Below are 20,993 nucleotides of genomic sequence, written 5' to 3' on the forward strand. Positions count from 1 at the left end.
GCTAGTTCTTCTAGCAGCAATGCTGACAATCACGAGCCATTAGATGCGACGCCGCACAAACATCGAATCACAACGCAGGGTTTTGAGGTGCGACGCCGCAATGTCTAGGAGGAGTCCCATCACAATGAGATCCATTTACTCATAAGTACAAGGCTTAGTTGAAAGATGATTTTTCATTATAAGTTTGTTTTGTTTAGGGTTTAGGGTTTACAAACATTAAGACTACAAGAATAATAACATCGACCTTCAAATCATCAATGAAAATTTCATTGTTTTAATGGAGTCAGGTTTCTAAACATCTTGAATGAAAATTTGCAAGTCGATGCATGATTTTCAAGGTTTAAGGTTAGTAGCAACTTAAATATATTTTTTATTATGTTAATTCAATTAATTGAAATTACTGAAATTTTTCTTTTATAATTTTTTATTGAAAGGGAAAATTGAATGGGAGAAACCTGATAATAATGTTGCAATAAAAGTTTGGGAGAATCAAACTGCAACTAGGTAAAATCAAAATCAAGATAATTTTTTTTATTCTAAATATTTTTTTCATTTACTAACAGGTAATTTATTAGTAATATAGAGGTTGTATGACTTTTGGTACAAGATGCAAAAAAAAACAAAAAAAAACATGCAAGAGAAAGTGAGTTTCCAGCTTAGAGTGACATGGAGGTGTGTAAGGATGTTAGACCGCCATATATCTCACAGACTGCATGGGAAGAATACATTCAACACATGATGTCCATATGCTTCACATGACGGTCACAATCTAGTGCGGAAAACTGACATCGGCATGTTTACGGCTCCATTACCACGCACACTGGCAGCTCTATTCCATTTATTTTGCATGTAAAGCGGATGGTAGGATTTTTTTTTATTTGTTATGTTTTATAAATATATTTAACTAACAATATTTTTATATTATAGACTATGGTCCTTGGACTCGAGCCAGGCCTGATAAAGCTTTTTATTGAAACACATGTGCGGAGTGATGACCGCTAAAAAATGATGCAACAATTCATAGATAGCCGAGATTAGCAATTTGTGATATGTTGGTTTTCAACCATTTTTTTATTAAGTTATAATTTCCTTCAATTTGATGAATTTATTTTTTGTTTCCAAAATACATATAACAATCGCTCGAAGAAGAGATACATGGATGATCTTTTGACCGATCTATATTTATGGTTGGAGGAAGGATCATCCGGTTGACTCAATATAAATTGAGTGTACGGACTCTCTAATCCTATAGTCGAGAACTTGTGGATGACTCGTAGTATTTGGACCATTATATGCTCACAATTGGTTCCGAGCATTCAAACTCCAGAGTTTGCAGCAATGTTAGACCAATGAGTACAAGATCGGACAACCAATCTTAATGACAAATATAAACAACTCACTACAGATTATAGAGATAAAATCATAGATGAATGGTATATATATACTTGTAGTGCCAAAACAACAAAAACTATTATAATTCAACCGCTAACATAGTCCAATCCCATAATGCAAAACTGAGCACTTGTAGTTTTTTGTTAACACTAGAGATTTTTCATTCATTTTTAAAGTTTAGGGATTAAATTGAAGATAATCACCAAAAATAATGTACTTATTTGTAATTTATGCCAGGCAATGTTTCCGCTACTGGTATTGCAATAGTAATTGGCTATTAGTCAATCCGCGTACCAAAGTTAGAAATTTCTTTCAAGGAAGAAAAGTAATAAAACATCATTTTCTTCTCCATTAAGTATAAAATTAAAAAAAAAAATCCTTTTTTTCATAAAAAGTTTTGACTTTTTAAGAGCTATCAGAATATGTTATTGGTGGATGATGACATATTTGTTTGAAGACAAAATTATCAGCCTTTTCACTATTTAAAGCGGATCTTGGCATCATTGACCGTTTTCCTTGTAGCTAGTGGCCTTCGGTGTTTAACAAGAGGTCACTCAGCCAAGCACGCTCAAAGGGAAAAACAAAAAGAACAAGAGAGAGAAATCAAAAGGCATCAAGAAAAGATGAATTCATTAGACATCATAACTCTTTTATTACGAGAAACAAATGGTAAAACATTGGAGGATAAGTTTAAGAGGGATAATAATTGTTTTTTAAAGTATTTTTTTATTTAAAAATATATTAAAATAATATTTATTTTTAAATTTTTAAAATTTATTTTTAATATTAACACATTAAAACAATTTAAAATTATAAAAAAATTAAATTTTTTTTAAAAACACTTTTAAAATACAAGAACAAATATACTCGTAACATTCAGTATTCACCAAAATCATAAATAAATTAGTTTTAAAGTTAAAAAAAAACAAAAAAATATTTTTTAAAACACAAAAATAAATATGCTCATAACATTCATTATTAATAATTTTATAAATAAACCTGGAAGTATACTGATCTATTACTTTGTTACAGTAGTTGTTTTTTTTTCTTCCAACCCTGTAATAAAGTAAAAGAAAAATACCATGTTAAAATTATTCTATACTTCTAAGAGCATAATCGCACTCTAGCCTGCAATCTTATATTGTCAAAAGGATATTTGAAATAAAAATAAGAAAAAAATGAGACTTCTCTAAACCTCATCGAAGCATTTCGGGGTTTCCCAGACAATCATTATGAATACATTACTAAAAATAAATAAATTACAAATCATCCCCGTGAGATTCAAAGAGGTTTTTATACTTCGTATATTTGTAGAAAACAATTTATTTTATTGGTGCTATAAACATTTTATTCAAAAATAAAATACTTTTTACCGTTTGATCTTGTCATTAAAAAACAATCTGAAGACGTTCTTAAATGTTGGGTGTGCTATGAAAAATAAATTTAAAATATCTTATTAAATAAATCAATATAAACTCTATGATATGACAGGTTGTATTGCGTTGCGATTGGAATGACGACAGCCACGGTAATGTAAGGCGGTGCTGGTGGGGGTAGCTGGTAGAATAATAGCTGTTATTTTTTAAAATAATTTTTTATTTAAAAATATATTAAAATAATTTTTCAATTTTATTTTTGATATCAACTTATTAATATAATTCAAAAAATATTAAAAAAATAATAATATTTTAATAAAAAACATGTTTGAAACTTAATAAAAAACATAAATAAATATTTTCACACAAAAAAAATTAGGCTCAAAAGTTTATCATATATATATATATATATTGCAATTTACTGCATGGAATTGGATCGAATAAATCCGTCACCATCATTAGGATTTTAACAAACGAGAGAACTTTCCTGTCTTTTTATTTCCCTCACCGTCCGTGGGGGCCATTTAAGCAACGTCCGGATTCTCTGAATGAATATCAAGATTCATAACATAATTTTGGAAAATCAAGAACTCCAATTTCTAAATGGGTAGGCTAATCTTTTACTGTAGAGGATAGGGGTGTTCAAAAAAATCGATTAACCAAAAAAACTGAGAAAACCGAACCGAGATGGAAAACCGATTAAATCGATTTTTAAAACCATAAAATCTTACCGGTTCGGTTCGGTTTCGGTTTTACAACAGAAACCGGTGAACCGAACCGAACCAAGTCACCAACCATAAAATAAAAGACCTATAAATACTAGTTCACAGTTAACCTAACCCTAATAATATTACATTCGTCGTCGCCCAGACCAGAGACTAGTTTTCCCTTCTTCATTTCCCTTTTAATTTTCATCCATTCTGCGTCTCTACCCTCTATATCTGTCTCTTCTAACAAAAACCCACATCTTCATTTCCTTGGCTTCTCTCTTCACTTCACGTTTCGGTTTCTGTTTTATTTCTCGCTTGCATATCTGTCTTTAACCATTTGCAAATTTGCAGAGCCAAACAAATAGGTAGGCATGAGCTGTCACGATTCAAAGTTTTTCTCAACAACCAAAAAGGGTGAAATCCTTGAGCTCAAAGAAGAACTCAATTCTCAGTACAAAGTCCATTCGTTGTCTTTCTCCTTTCCATTTTGATCGAGTTGTTAGATTTGCTTGATTTTGATTTATTGATTCCGTTGAACTTTATTCTGCAACTAGAGTTTCATTAGAGGATTGACTTTTTTATTAATTATGTTCATGTTGTTGAGAAATCGTATAAAATTATGCTGAGATTTCCTTAGATTTGGTTTTTTGTTAATTATTATATATTGAGAATTAGATGGAGCTATTAGGGATCATTTTATGCAAAATATCCTTTCTTGAAGGAAATCTATTGTATAGTTTTCATGTTTGGCATTTGGATTTTAGGAATTCAGGTGATTAGGTTTCCTGGTTTTAAAGCTAAAAAACCAAAGTTAACTGAACCGAACTGGTTCGGTTTGAACTAGAATTCGGTTCGGTTCAGTTTGATTTTTCAAAAATTTGAATCCCTCGGTTCGGTTGGTTTTTGTGGTTCAAACCGAACCGAACCGAACCATGAACAAGCATAGTAGAGGGTGTTTTAGGTTGTATTTAAAAAGTGTTTTCTAAAAAAAATTTAAAATTTAGTTTTTTTAAATTAATATATTGTTGATGTTTTCAAATTATTTTAATATATTAATTTCAAAAATAATTTTTTTAAAAATAAAAAAATATTTTTAATATATTTTTCTAAATAAAAAATATTTTAAAATACAACTATAATTAAAAACACTCAACATGATGAGCTGTGGGTCCTTTTCTGGCGAGCTTCTTGATACTGACTTTCATTCTCCGAGCACAATGTCCATCTCCATCATTAAAGTGGAACGGGTGTCTGCCCCTTTCTAAAGATTTGGGGATTCTATCAATTTTTACTAGACAAGTAATAAAAATATGTTTAGTTTAGTTTATAATCATGCAAACATATAACAATAAATATTGTAATCATGCAATTATTATAAAAATCTAATATGCATGCCAGATAAATACTTTAATGTTTTTTTATCCATTCAAAATACTTATTTGTAGAACTTGAAAATAAAAATATTAATACTCATAATTCATAAATATTTTATTAATTATAATGAATATTTATAATCATGAATTACTTATAATTCATGAATAGTCATAATTAATGAAAGAATTCTTGAATTACTCATAATTAATATATCAATACATGTAATAAGATATTTTAAGAATTAAAAAAAATACTGATCAAACAAGGATTTATTAGTAAATAATTTTTATTAACTAAACTAAAACCTAAACTTATAGGCTCACAAGTTCATTATCGAATTCACAAAACTATTTTATATTTGAAATTCTTGTTATCTAAATGCTTTTTAGAATAATTTTTATTTACATTTAATTAAATTTTTTTACAAAAACATGTTAATATTTAATGTTTAAATATTCATTTTAAATCTTGTGATCGAACATTATTTTAATCTCAAAGGTAAATGAACATCACACATAATTTATTCTTAAATTACCGACTATATATTTTATAAACCAATTTCAACACATTTTATGATGGTCTTTATTTTGAATTACAAATTGAACAATTAAAAAAATGAGATTGAATTATTAGCAAGTTTCAAATTTTCCAAGGCCATCAACCGCTAACAATTTAACAATTCAACGATTTAAAGGACAGAATAAATTTAAATTCTAAATCATTATAACGAGTAATTAGAAGAACCTTCGTAGGGCCAGCTCCAAAACGTACCCCATCAACCTACAAGACGAGAAATTTCTTGGGGGGAAGCTTTGGGCTGCGTAATGTTGAAGAATGGTGGTGGCCTCCAGCTCCATTCAATGCCTTGAAGTTTACTTGAAATGTTCAATACGCCGCAGATGGCTGTTATGTTTTTTTTGTAGCAATATTTTTTTTTTTAAAAAAAATAATGTTGGTATTTAGCCAATTTATATACATTTTAATTAATTTTATGGATTTTAAAATTAATAACTATATAAATTTTTAATGGTTTTAAAGTTTATAAAATTTAAACTAATAACTTATAAAAAAACAAATTCAAAAACTAACTAGTTAATTTATATTTTATAAACTTTTTTCTATAGTAATATATTGAGCCTCCTCCTTAGTTTGTCTTTCCTCTAGGGGGTTGGATATTGAATTCTTTAGATGTTTTTTATTTTTAAATTTCAATTTATGTATTTTATAAGTTTAGATTTTATCTTTAAATTATCTAAAAGTTTTTTTTCAAGTATATTTAAGAGAATAGATTCTCTGAGATTTGATTTCAAAAAGTTTAGAGAATTGGAATTTCTTATTTATTAGCCTAGGCTTTCTTGTGACACTTTTTTATTCGATCCTATTATTTCTCGTGACTTTTGATCCTATTATATGTGCTGGATCATTCAAGGCACCCTAACAAATGACGAGGCAAGTCATTCTGGAGTTTTTGGATCAAACGTTAAGATTTGAATTAAAAAACATTAATTAATGAAATTACTAAATTAATTACTTAATTATATATTAATTTCTCGCTTCATTAAAAAAATATTTGGAAACACAGGCTAATTAATTTTTTTTATATGTTTTTGATTGTTTTAATATGTTGATCTCAAAAATAATTTTTTAAAAATAATATAAAAATTAATTCTAGAGTTTTGGGATCACACATTAAAATTTGAATAAAAAAGAATTAATAAATTAAACTACTAAATTAATTTCTTAACTTTATATTAATTTCTCACTACATTTAAAGAATGTTTGGAAACGCATGTTAATAATTAATTTTTTAATATATTTTGATTGTTTTGATATGCTAATTTAAAAAATAATTTTTAAAAGATAAAAAAATATCATTTTGATATATTTCGAAATGAAAATCACTTTAAAAAGCAACTGCAACCAGGGACGGAGCTAGGATTATTTGTTAGGGGGGTCAAAAAATATAATATATTTTTTTAATTTATTATATATAAAAAGTAAAAATAAAATAAAAACTGCTTGATTTAGTTTTATTTAAAGAACGTACTACAAAATATATAATAATCTTTGTACCTATTAAATACAAACATACAAAGTATATAAGAAGCATTAACTAAAACAAAACATTATTTATGTTTAATAAACTTTGAAATAAAATAATAAATAATAATTCTTACATATTTATTTTAATTGTGCTTGTCGTTCTTTCATCGAATAGAAATCATCGATTATCATATCAATTGAGAATCTTTCAGCAATTTCTTTTTCTATATAGACAATCAAATAATTTGCAAGAAAATCATCTTCCATCCGATTGCGAAGTCTTGTTTTAACAATCTTCATCGCTGAGAAAGCTCGTTCAGTAGTTGCTGTCGAAACAGGAAGAGTCAAGATAAGCCGAATCAACCTGTCAATGAATGGATAAATTGTTGATTTTTCTGTTTCAACCAATCCTTGACATAAATCCGCAATCGATGACATATTCTTTAACTTTGGATGATTGGGTACATCAAGCTCATAATGCTGCAACTGAAATCTCAAATGAATTTTTTCTTGGTCAGAAAAATCTTCAGGATAGAACTTGTCAACAAGTAAGCATATATCTTCAATATTGAATAATTTATAGCTATTTCTAGGATCTAAACCTGTGCTCAATTTAAGAAGCTCGATCGCCTGTTCATTGAATCTGTTATTTAGCTCTTGTAATTGCTGATCAATGATAGCTGCAAATATATCAACCCGGTAGTGATGCTTAACTGTTACTGATTTTGTTTTACGACGAGATCGTCCCACACTAGAAAAACAAGCATCCATATCAGGAACTTTAATGTCTTGATGCTTACAAAATGATGTCACTTCTTCTAAAAGAGTTTTCCAACCATCGTCTCTTAACTTCTGAATTAAAGTTTTTGTGCTAGTCACCAAATGCATAGCATTTAAAATGTCTTGAGATTTTTGTTGCAATGCTTGACAAAGCACATCAGTAATTCCCATAACATTCTTCATTATATGTAAGAAGAATGCAAAATCAAATGACATTAACAACTTAAATGAAAAGGCCGCACCACCACGTTGAGAATAAGTAGATCCATTTAAAGCAATGTTTTCAAGAACCAAGCAAGTTGCCCCATACATTTTTATCAAACTGCAAATTGATTTGAAATGTGAACTCCATCTGCTATCTCCAGGTCGTTGCAAACCACCTACTTGATTAACTCCTTTACCTGTTTCAATCTCACCAATATCAACTAGATGCTCAATTGTAGCTTCTTGAAAAGCCCGTAACTCATCATTACGCTTGCAAGAAGCACTAACAATGTTAATAATAAAGATCAAATTCTAAAAGAATGTGTGAACATCAGATATTTCTCTAGCTGCAACAATAAGAGCCAATTGTAACTGATGAGCTAAGCAATGTACATAATATGCATAAGGGCAATCATTAATGAATAAAGCTTGCAAACCATTCCACTCTTCACGCATATTACTAGCGCCATCATACCCTTGACCCCTAATATTTTGAACATCAAGATTGTGATGAGATAAAACAAAGGAAATCTCTTCCTTAAGAGTTGAAGCAGTTGTATCTTTGACATGAACTATATCCAAAAATCGTTCTCGTATAAATCCACTTCTATCAATAAACCTAATAACAAGGGCCATTTGCTCTCTTCTGGATTCATCTCGAGCTTCATCAACAATTAAACAAAATCTTGCATCACCAATCTCATGACGAATTGAAGACTGAAGATTTCTAGCAAAGACATGCAAAATTTCTTTTTGAATTTGATGTGAGGTGTATTTAGCATTTTGTGGAGCATTACCCAAAACAAGAGCTCCTACTTGCTCATTGTAAGATGCTAAAAGTTCCATCATTTCAAGAAAATTACCTCGGTTTTTTGATTCTGGACATTCATCATGCCCTCTAAAAGCACATGCTTGAAATGTGAGCCAACGAACAATATCTATTGAAGCTTTAATACGCAATCGATTATTTAGAATTTCTTGAGTAGTTTGTCACTTAACTACCTTCTCAATATGACATGACTGATTTTCAAATTCTCCAAGCACTTAGTAGCAAACCTGTGAGCTGAATTTGGAACTTTTCTCATATGAGTCAAAAAAGCACACCGCACACCGCTCTCCATCATTAACTTTCTTCCAACAATTGAATCCTTTAACAGTAAATATGTCTGATCCTAGCTTCCCAGATGGCTTACTTGAAAATAGATAGCAAGGAAAACAACATGCATTATTTTTCTCTGAATATTCAAGCCATGGATAACTTTTGAACCAATGAGATTGAAAGCGACGAGGATGTTTTTCACCAGTCAGCGGATATTCAGACATCAAAGGTTGATATGGCCCCAAATTAATGTATGCCTTTCGAATTTCATCCTGTTGATTAACTGGGTATTCCCAAATTTGAGGACGATTGCTTAAATCTCTAATTAAATGAGCAATGTCGATTCTAGTAGGAGGTGGTTCACTAGTCAATGCAGGTTCTTCGTAAACTGAAGCACATTGGGGCTGCTCAACCATAACTTCAACATTACACATTGGAGTTGGTTCACTAGGCTGTGAGTTATCAATATTTTTCCTCTTTTTCTCGAAAAAAGAATCAATTCTTCTTATTTTGTTCATGGTTCAACCTAAAATCAAAACATATACTGTGAGAAAAAATTGATAATTTTGGTGGTTCTACTAAAAACAAAACATAAAAAGAAAATTTAAGTATAGTCAAAACAAACCCATAAAATATATCAAATTAATTAGAAAAAAAAATCACTATAACAAGAATTAAAAAAAATTGGTAAAACTAGCATATATAAAAGAAGAAGAAGAAAAAATAACATAATTATATATATATAAAAAAAACATCATCAAATTCTTAACAAACATCCTAAAATAAAATAAAAATAAAATTTAAATTTAGATTATTAGTAATTAATTACCTTGTTTTATTTGATGAAAGATGTAAGTTTACTGTCTATTTTAGCTTTTCCACCTGCAGCCTGCCGTTTATATTTTTATATCTATTTTTTATATTATATTAGGGTTTTAAAAAGTGACGGCAATTTATATTCCTTTGTGTAGGGTTAAAACAAATTCATAACTACACTGTTACTAATATATTTACTATGAGGAGGGCCCACTTATTTAAAATAAAATTCATCCATTCTTCTCACGTTTAGTGTTGCATCTAGGAAAATGAAACAAAATAAATGTTTTGTAGGGGCCCTGCCCTTGCTTGCCTCCTCTAATTCCGCCATTACTGCAACTATACTTTCAAATAATATATGAACACACACACATAAACATAGAGAGAGAGAGAGAGATTTCTTGATTTTATATTATATACCATAATTTATTTGAAAGTATATATATATATAAACAAAGAAAAAAAAGAATATTTCTCACAATAAAAGAAAAGAATAACTTTTAAGTGCAATCCATGAGTGGAAATTATGATAATTTTGTTCAGTAAAATGATATCCATTCTGAAGACTGTTTTCTTCAGCTTATTCTCCAATTCTGATTTATCCACTCGTTGGCTTACACAATTCTGTTAAGGTGCTATAAAGACTCATCATGCAAAATGAAATTATTAGGGTTAAATTCTTAGAGAGAGAAGGATACATTAAATTAAAAAAACCTAATTCTCTTCTTGAAATTACTGTAGCCTATTTCAGTAATCATGGTGGATTACAATTTTGTTTTTTTGTTCCTTTGATATTTTATCTTTTGTTCCTTAATTGTTTTTAGCTTGGTCCTTTTATATTGAAATAATTTGGGTTTAGACTTGCTTGATGAAATATTTTGTTGCTTCACTTTGATAAATAAAATAAAATTTTATTAATTTAGAGTAATTAAAACTTTGAGATGGCTTTTGAAGCATCGACAAATTAATGTTAATCCTCTTAATTTTTTTGGATTGACGTGAGTATTTGGATCAGTTTGTATGTATCTCGACTAATCCTACAAATCCTGAAGTTAATGATCATATAAGCCTCCAATAGCCCGGTTTGTGAGACTCGAACTAATAATTTCTAGAAAGCAAATAACTTAAAATCTAACCAATTACACTATACCTCTCAGAATTAATCCCTTTAATTTTCTCCCATTAGAGATTGGGTTTTGCATGATAGGGAAAACTCAGGTTAAATTGTTTTTCCCAATTACTCCACTTTTATTTCGCCGAAGACATAAATTAGAGGGCGTTTGACATTATGGTGGAAAAACGTTTTTCAAAAAAATTTGAATTTTTTTTTTACTTTAAAGTAATATGTTTTTGATGTTTTTAAATTATTTTAATGTTCTGATCTCAAAAATAATTTTTAAAAATTAAAAAAATATTATTGACATACTTTTTTGAGTAAAAAACACTTTGAAAAGCAACAATAACCACACTGTCAAACACATCTGTTCTCCACCCGGCCACGTCATGAGAATGTTCCTATTCAAATTTTGGAGATTCCCTGTAGAATACCTTATGCATTAAGTTATCTGGCTCGTGACTCATTGTTTAGATTACAGTGCTTGTTTTTATCTTCCAAAGCTCGTAGTATCTGCTTCCACCTTTTGCCGTCTTAGAGTATTTTATTTCTATATATGCCAACGGCATAGAACTTGTTAAATCATAGTATATACGTGGGCTGCCTTGATAATATCACCATGAAGCTAACTGCTATAATTAAATTTTATACATGCTACTAACTATTTGTCATAGTTGAAATATTAATTAATATCACGCTTAGGTTAAAAAATAATATAAATTATATAATATGATTTTATTTAATAATTTAAATTATTAAATTAAAATAATTTTTTAATATAATATCATAGTTTTGATAACTAAACGGTCATGAATTTTAATATTTATTATTTTTATTTATTTAATAAAAATTAAATATAAAATAATATAATTATGTATAAATTTCAAGATAAAAGTGTTTTTTATATGAGGAAATATATTAAAAATAATATAAATTATATTATAAAATTTTAAAAATAAATAAAAATGAAAGGATTAGCATGGCGAATAAATTTTTTGTCTTGTGTAGATAGAAGCCTGGGACTGTTCAAGCTATCGAGTTAGTAGAAGCTATACCTCTGATACACCAAACTGTGAGCTGCTATCCATTTTGAGACGGAAAATGCTATATTGTCCTTGGAGGGGTATTATTCTGAAGTTGAAGAAAAGTCAAGTTATGCAAATAAAAGTTCTGAAAGTGTGGATGGAGGGAAGACATAGAAGCAAACTCCGTTCTATTATTCTGATGGATTGGGACTGTCTGCTGGTGTCGATTCTCTTTGTTCCGAGGATGAAGTGCTGTATCAAGACGAGCGAGAATTGCAAGATCAAACATTGTTGGGTTATGCAGCTTTTGATGATCTCAAATTTGATGGCTTGTCTCCGTCTACACAGAATTGTCAGGAGGAGATCACAAAGCTTGGTGAAATCGTCCAAAATGGGAATCAAGAGAGAGAAAACAAGAAGGAAAAACGATCTGAGGAATTGCATTTAGCTTCTCTTGAACTGCTAAGAAGATTTGGTAATGGGTTCAGACTCTTGAAGAGTGGAAGGATTTATGATGCACCACCGTACACAGCGGTGGAGAGCCAGGGATTCTCAACAGAAGAAATCATGGGGATTGCTGGTGCAAAGTTTATCCAGCCTGCTTCCCAATCAGTTGATGTTTCCTCTATGTTTGACAATCCCTTCGATCTTTCTTTGGCTGGTCTTTCCCACGAGGATGCCAAAATGGTGGAGCTCTCTGAATTCCTTTTGGCTTCTGCTGAGAAAGTAAGCTGTGAACAGTTTGACAGTGATCGGAGACTACTCGAACATTGCGAAGAATGTTCTTCTGATGTTGGAAATACAGTCGAAAGAGTAGTTTATTATTTCTCTGAAGCTCTTCGAGAGAGAATTGAAATAAAATCGGGAAGAGTTGCTTCAAACGGCTTGAAGAAGAATCAATCAGTTCATATCTATATATGATACAATGAAGACTTCAAAGCAATCATTTGATATGGACACTGCAATGATGAGGCCGAACCCGACCATTTTGCAGGAATACAAGCCATTGTGGAGAATGTGGCTGAGGCAAAAAGGATTCACATAATTGATCTTGAAATCAGGAATGGCGCACAATGGGCAATCTTAATGCAAGCTTTAGCATCTCGGTGTGAGTGCCCTCTTGAGCTTCTCAAGATTACTGCTATGGGGACGACTTCAAAGCATTTAATCGAGGATACAGGGAGGTGGCTAAAGAGTTTTGCGCAGAACATGAACATACCATTTTCTTTTAAGATAATAATGGTTTCGGACCTTTGGATCTGAAAGAGAATCTAGTAAAGATAGATGATGAAGAGAAAATAGCTGTTTACTCTTCATATCTGCCTCGGAAATTGATTGCAATGCCAAATCGGCTGGATTCTATGATGAAAATGATCAGAAACATCAATCCATGTATAATGGTGGTCACCGAAGTAGAGGAAAATCACAGTGCACCATCTTTTGTTCATCGTTTTGTTGATTTACTGTTTTACTACAGTGCATTTTTTGATTGCCTTGATGCTTGTATGGAGAGGGATGATCCAAATAGGATGATTACGGAGTCACTGTATCTTGGTGAAGGAATCAGAAACAGTGTAGCTAGTGAAGGAGAGGAAAGAATAATTCGAAGCGTGAAGCTTGATGTCTGGAGGGCATTCTTTGCTCGTTTTGGCATGGTGGAGACTGACCTAAGCTCATCATCGTTGTACCAAGCAAAACTGATAGTTAAGAAATTTAATTTTGCAAGCTCTTTTACACCTGATGTGGACGGGAAGAGCTTGGTGTTTGGATGGAAGGGGACACCACTCCACTCCCTTTCTGCTTGGAACTTCACTTGATCGCAAAAGGGTGTTGATAAAATCTGAATTCTTTCGAGTAATCCCTTCCAGGATCCTTTCTGGAGTCGTAATTGATCGATGAGCAGTTTCTTTCTCGATATATGTTGATTTATGTGGAAAGGAAGATCTCATGGTTAAGTCATGGTTGCTGTTCTGGAGCCTGACAATTGTTCTTTTAACCATAGAATCCTTCTATTTGCACTTCTTCTTAAACTTGGACGTATTTCACAATTACATTAAAATATTTGTCAAGCATTCACATTTAATAATGTCAGACTCTCACCTGAATATTAGAAATTTCTGTTTCTAAAAGTCCAGCCGCTGCACGAAGAATGAAAGGTACACTACTCAACTTCTTTTATCAAAACAGTTGAACAGTTCTGCAGTGTTTTGCTTCCAAAATGATGACAGATCAAAAATATTTGTACACAACGAAAAAAATGATAAAACTTCTGCATTGAAATCCCAAATTGAAGAAAAATTCCATGCTCCTACAAGGGGGAAAAACAAGAAGAAAAAGAGGGAAAATGTGTCCTTCCCTGCAGCAACATGCGGCCACCTGTAAATATTATCATCTTGAATGATATCCGGGCACCATAGGGGTGCTTCCATCAAATAAGTAACCGCAAGGTTCAGGATATGCACGCCTTGTTTAGAAGTCAATTGACTCAAAAAACATATTGCAAGTGAACAATCCTGTGGCCACAGTAATGCCTAGCTGGATTTCTCCGATTTAGAAAAGGTTAGTGAGCAATGTCAAGGTGAATAGTAGCAGCTTTCTCTCTGTTAGCTTCTGACCATGGCCATTTTGGAATGTAAATCGGCAAGGAACAAATTTTTCAAGTCCCAAGAGCTCCTTCAGGTGTTTCGTAGTTTAAAAGAGCAAAAGGGCCAAATGATTCAAGTCTAGAGTCTCAAACTAATTACGAACAAGATAGCTATGCTCAACCTTATCCAGACGTTTTTGCTTCAGTGACGAAATGTATAAACAATTTCCAGAAAGCATTCTTAAGATCCTCCCTGCAGAAATGAAAAGAAACAGACTAGAAGAATCATCTATCACGGGAACGAATTAGATCAGACAATTTGTATGAATCAGTCCCAGTACTGGTAGTGTTCAACTTGTAAGCTTGTATCTCATAATCAATTCTCCACATATAGTATTCTTCAAATTTCCACAGATCACGGTGGAAAAATTAACATCAGGGAGGCTCCTTGAACGTACATGCATAAGGACTTCATAATTTGAAGCTCTAATAAAATATGACCTCTCTCCTCTTAATTCTAATCAGATGAAATTTCAACTTGTGTGCAACAGACACATTCTGCACATTTCTTCTCCATTCTCAAACAAAAACACTTCCTCTACCGGCGGGCTTCTTTGGGCCAAACAATAAGTACAGAGATTAGTAGCGGGAGTTTCTTGTGCGCATAGAGGAGGCTTAATATACGACAGCAGCAACCTCCACCACAACCATAGCTATTGTACGAAGCTTCCTCCTAGTACACTTGGGAACCTTTCTGTCGTGGGATCAAATCATGAACTTCATACTTGGAAAAGATTTACCACGTACAGATTCAAAAGGACCATATTTGTGCATAGAAAAGATTACTCAAGCAATATGACAATACCTAAATTTCATTTATCTAATAAAGACACCACGACATTTTATGTTTTACCTACCTCCTTTCTGTCACAAGAACCTTCAAGTTTCCACAGATTAACCTCACCCTTCCCCCGCGATGACAAGCGCACAAAAAAAAATTATAAACTGCCGAAGGAAATACACAAGTTCCCAGAAAGTTTTCTTTTAAACAAACTTAAGACTGATAGTGATAGAGATTTTCCTTTCCAGGAACCAAAAAGCAGTGAACTCTACCAGAAAATAATCACAGTAGGAATCAAGGTAAATATCCTCAGTTATCTTTTCTTATTTTGTTTTGTTTTGTTTTCTATCCACACGCCACATAACCAGAAACCTTACAATCTCATAATTATCTACCAAATCATACCACCCGCCACCCTCCAAAGACAACTTGATGTGTTGTACCAAAATTATAATGATATTACCAAAATAATAACGGTACAGCTCAATAGTAAGAAGTGCCAGGAAGAGCCTGTCCAACAAAATTTCCTGGACTCTGTTCCTTGAACATTAAATGCCATATAAACACTCAACAACAAATCTACAAATAGCCTCACAAAAGCCAAAATCCCAAAAATTAAACATATAAGAAACACTGCTATACCCTTATTCTCCATAGATTTCTGAATCTCTAAAACCCTTTCAATCTTTGATCTGCAAATTAGAAACACTGATTAGATCCCCACATTTTCGAAAACATCAAGGGGGAAAAAGGGAGAAAAAACAAAAGACCCATTAACAACAAAATTGAAGGAAACAAGGAATAAAGAATTCTGTAATAAATAATTGAATAATTCTACTAAAAAAACATACAAGGGGAAAATAACAACAGGAGGGAAATATTTGTAATAAAAAAGATATAGTGGTAGATGAGAAATGGATAATCTAATTGTTCCCTTAATATCCTATTACTATTATGGGATAATCCAACATGGTCTGAAAATCATCAAGTCATTAAAAAGACATGTTGCTCAAAGCCATGCATGATCCTACCAGAAGCCAGTCCAGCACTTGACACATACTAATGATATCTCACAGGCACTTACAAATACCTTTGAGACTCATGTAAGGGGACCCAAGTTGATTAGGGTACTAATACATCTGCCCCGTCCCTTTCATTGCATCTATACGAAACTTAGACAGGTATTTTCAATGATGCCACTGATCAAGATGCACAAGGACACAGAAACCCATATTATTAGGAGGCCCCAAAAAACTGCATTATGTATAGATGTTCTTCTTCACATTATCTTAAGAGCTGAGTTTTTTTCCTTTTCTGCTTTCCTTTCTGACTCTCCCCTTTCCTTTTAAGAGAGAACTTATCCAAGGACAAGGCATAATCAATTCCTACACTTCCAGAAGATTAAGCCCTCTATCCCCAGGAAGGAAAAGTTATTTAACTTTCTGACTGCAATAGATGAGAAACCCTAATCCATTTTTCTTTTTGACTTTTTACTTTTCCTTAAAGCCATTAGTTTCTCAATACTTGGGATTTTTTTACACGGTTTATATTATGCTTGCTACAGCTAATATAGTTGCTAAAAAAAGTTGCTTCATTGTAGTTATTTGTTCAATTTTTTGCTCACTACCACTTCGGATTACTACAAATCACTAGCAAACCCGTCATTTTATTTTTTCCAAATAATGTTTAAGGCCATCCTCATATGCACTGTTTGAAGTTTAATAAAGCATGTTATGTTGCAAAGTTCTTTGATCTCAAAAGATTGGAGTCCTAGATCAATCCCTGTATCAAGGGTTCTTTTTATCAGAAAAACAATGCCAAATATAAGCTGTGTAAACAAATTTTAAAAGCATGGTACCCAAAAGCAGATGAAATATATCACTAAGGAAAAGAAGTAACCTGAGAATCAAATTATCCCTGAGGAGTCCGTCCAACTGTGTGGAAGCAAGGGATTTCCAAGAAATAAGATCATTAACATCTTTGGCCTGCAAATTGTAATAAACAGTAAAAGAGTTGAAAAACAACAGCTAGAATACAAGAAATAATCAAAACCAAAAGAGTTAAGAAATCCACGTACAATGAGATCCTGGCTGCTGTGGAGACTCTTTACATCTGATCTGATCTTCTCTAAAAGTACATCTTTCTCTCCTAAATCCTTGTCAATTTCTTTGAAAATATTGCCATATTTAGAATTCACTTCCTCAAGGTATCGCTCCAAAATGGATAAACTCAAGTCCAGAGAACGAACTTTTTGCATCAATATTTTGAGAACAGAGTCCCCAGGCATCCTGCCAACTTGTTGATGCCGAACTTCTTCAACTGGATCTGGCAATTTATTTTTCACAACTTCATTATTTGCATTTGAGTTTTCCACCGAAGAGTCTTCCATATCACTGTACAAGTCTGTATAAGTATCATCATCCTGAGTGGACTCTAGTTGGGATGATGGTGGTTTCTGCTCACCAGCTCCCACCTCATATCCAAATAAATTATCTTGATCAGAGATCATATCCTCCAGCATTTGCTCGACAGCATCCACTCCATAAATTTCAATAACACTTAACGTACAATAAAATTCTGAACCATAATGGCTCAGAAGATTCAACCTTAGATATCTCACCCCTATCAGCACCTGAAGAGTAAACCTCTGAGCATGCTTAACATTTGCAGCTGTAAAATTCCCAAGCTTCACCCAGTCGCCTGTTGGATAAACCAAGCTTCCAAGCAACTCAAAATGTTTCAAGTTAGAAGAATAATGCTCAAAATTTGCTATTTCAATAGTATCCACCAGTGTTTCTTCTGACAGTTCTATTACAACAAATTTCTCCTCTGCAGAGCATGGATTCCGAAGGTACTTATCCTTGTCTCCGACTAAGATATTGGAGGCCCCCTTTGCTTCCTTATTGAAAGCCAAAACCTTGGCTCCTTTGGAAGCTGAAGCATAGTTGTATTCTTTACCTCCAGGCTCCATCCTATGAATTACACCTCCAACTTGACCAGTTCCAGGTTTACTTTTAGAGCTAAATGCTCTACTTTTGAACTCATCAAGCCCGAGGGGCACAGCACGAGATGGTCGATCAGTCTTTTGAGCATTATTTTCAGGCTTCACAGCTGAACCAGAGTCTACCTCAGATTGCTCAACAGCAAAGGCATCATTTGTGTTTCCTTCACTAATAAGCAATGTGTCATTGGAACCTCGGGTTTCAGCACTATCTGTACACGAGCTCTCATCAGAACACACAGGACAAGTTTCTTTTGATTGATTTTTATCTACAGAAACAGAGCATTTGCTGGGTTCCGCTGTTGCTTCATTCCAAGTGGATATGCTAACTGGAAGGTCTCCAGACCCATCTAAATCGAAGGAAATAAAAGATTAGCTTGTATGAATCTATGAAAACAATGCAGCTAAAAGATGAAAGAATTTTGAAATAGCACATATCCGGAATAACATCACTAATTTATATCAAAGATACCTCATGGAAGAAGAATTAAAGTCACAGCCTAATTGAAAAAAAATTCTACTTCAACATGAATATTATTGTCCCATAAGCTTCCTATGAGTGGCAACATTGGCAATTTAAGATAACAATGTGTCTTTCTTTACAGATTTTGGGGGAAAAACTACCATGTTTAAGCTTTCCTAAGACGACATATTAATAATATTAAGGGAAAGAAAAGGCTAAAAATGTATTGAAAGATTAATTGCAGACGCTGGGACAATTGCATAGACCATGTCAGTTTGTAGGAAGTAGAAGATCAAGTTATGAACATAGACACTTCAAACAAATATAGTTAGAGGAAATGTAACATGAATCTAGTGGAGAGTAATGCCCTATCAGAACAAAGTTTACCAACCAAACAGTCTCAAACCCTACGGAATCAACATGCATGAGTAACACAAGATCAAAGAAAGCAGTTACTTATAAACACATCAACCACCACCACCACAGCTGGTGGTTATAAACAATCAACCACCACCACCACGGCCATTTCTTGCCCATTTCTCAATATGATTGTTGGTTTATTTATTAGAAAAACAACTTTAAAAAAAAAATCCATTTTTCATCTCTGGCACATTACTGGGCCATTTTTTATGGTAATTTCCATCAGATGAAAGCCTTTCTCTCTTCGCATCTTTTAACTTAATAGATCACTAAGAGCATCAAGAAAAATTCATAGGAAGCTTACCTGTATAACCATCGCCATGACTGATCCATATACTCAAGAGAAAGACAAGCACCCACAAAACAAAAACCAAAGACAAAGAAACCTTGTAGAATTGATTCTTTTCACTAACATCCTTCTCCAAAGCTCTTCTTTCAAGAAAAGCTCTACGTGATCTCTGCATCGCTCATCAATCCGACACAAATGCTGGCTAGCTTTCGAGTTTTAATCAAAAAAACAAATTAACCTACAACAAATAGCACAAGAACTTAACTTCATTTCCACAATCAAAATCCAAAAAAACAAGTATGACTTAAATCCAAATTCAGAGAATTATAAAGGGCATTCATTTAACTTGCAAATTCAGCTAAAAAAGACATTGACAACTCCTAATTCAACAAAGTGGGCAAATGGGTTTTCTTCAGAAACAAACAAAATACTCAAAAGAAAAAAGGAAAGTTACTCCTTAAGCAATGAAGTTGATATTCTACAGCAGGTCCATCATTAAACAGTCGGGGGTGAAATCAACTTAGCGGTAAAGAAAAATCAAAAGAACCACTTGGGTCATAAGCAACATACACAGTGAAACAACTCTGGCTATAACTAAACTAAATCAAGAAATCCCATTAAAAAAAAAAACAGATTTCCATAAATATCACCCCAAATAAAACTAAAAACAACTAAATATAGAGAAAATGATATGACAATCAATTTATTTAAAAAGGGTAATGAAGAAATCACCTGTATTGAATTGAGTTTGGGAAAAACAAAAAAAAGGAGTGATCTTTAAGATTTCTCGACCAAGGAGAGGAAGAGGTGAAAAATCGGGAAGGTCAACATAACGTGAAAGGAGGTGGAGAGGGGGCAGAGTTTAAGGCGAGTGTCTTCCGCGTTGTTGTGAAGAGTCCTTTTCTTGTTTGATCCAGCCTCTTTTTTTTTTTAATTTTACTATTACCGCAATTACTGCTTCTCACACAACAACTGCAAGCAACTCCTCATCATAGTAAGCATTGTCTCTCTTTGGCAACGCATGCATCTCTTCTCCCTGTTTGCTTTCGGCTTCTCTGTATCAATTTCGTTAGGTCTCTCTCTTTTTTTCAAACAAAAGTTCCGGACTGATTGATGATGCCGTTTTCTTTTAAATAATTCAAACACCACCTTGTCTTGTCTCCTCTCTAATTGGTACTCTCTTTAGTTTTGAATTTACCCCTTGTTTAAATTTGAATGAAAGGAAAGGATTTCTTTCATGGATATTAATTGAGGTCTCGTTTCCTACTTTAATACATACTTTGAATTTGGATTAGTATCTTGTGTCACGATTATCTTTGCAAATTGGATATTTAAGATTATGATAATGGTTATTTTTTAAAATTATTTTTATTTAAAAATATATTAAAAAAATTATTTTTAATATGATTTTATTAAAATAATTTAAAAATATAAAAATATTAAATTAAAATAAATTTAATTT

General features: G+C 32.3%; 2 protein-coding genes and 1 pseudogene across 2 annotated transcripts; 1 reads left to right on the plus strand and 2 right to left on the minus strand.

The window, feature by feature from the left end:
- Positions 1-3,696: 3,696 nt before the first annotated feature.
- On the minus strand, positions 3,697-9,412 carry LOC118044376 (uncharacterized). The gene is made up of 5 exons (XM_035052647.1): positions 9,181-9,412; positions 8,882-8,942; positions 8,402-8,777; positions 7,145-8,191; positions 3,697-3,801 (listed from the first exon to the last, which is right to left on the minus strand). The coding sequence occupies exons 1-5, from the start codon at positions 9,410-9,412 to the stop codon at positions 3,697-3,699; spliced, it is 1,821 nt and encodes a 606-aa protein (XP_034908538.1).
- Positions 9,413-12,009: 2,597 nt separating this feature from the next.
- Positions 12,010-13,964, plus strand: LOC118044365 (DELLA protein RGL1-like; annotated as a pseudogene).
- A 1,829-nt stretch (positions 13,965-15,793) lies between these two features.
- On the minus strand, positions 15,794-20,762 carry LOC118044275 (SUN domain-containing protein 4). Its single transcript, XM_035052511.2, has 5 exons — positions 20,264-20,762; positions 19,547-19,769; positions 17,436-18,709; positions 17,258-17,343; positions 15,794-16,050 (listed from the first exon to the last, which is right to left on the minus strand). Exons 2-5 carry the CDS (start codon positions 19,704-19,706, stop codon positions 15,807-15,809), a joined length of 1,764 nt encoding a protein of 587 aa, XP_034908402.1. The 5' UTR covers positions 19,707-19,769; positions 20,264-20,762; the 3' UTR covers positions 15,794-15,806.
- Between the last annotated feature and the right edge of the window lie 231 nt (positions 20,763-20,993).

This window comes from Populus alba, chromosome 19 (genome assembly GCF_005239225.2).
Source record: "Populus alba chromosome 19, ASM523922v2, whole genome shotgun sequence".
NCBI classification, from domain to species: domain Eukaryota; kingdom Viridiplantae; phylum Streptophyta; class Magnoliopsida; order Malpighiales; family Salicaceae; genus Populus; species Populus alba.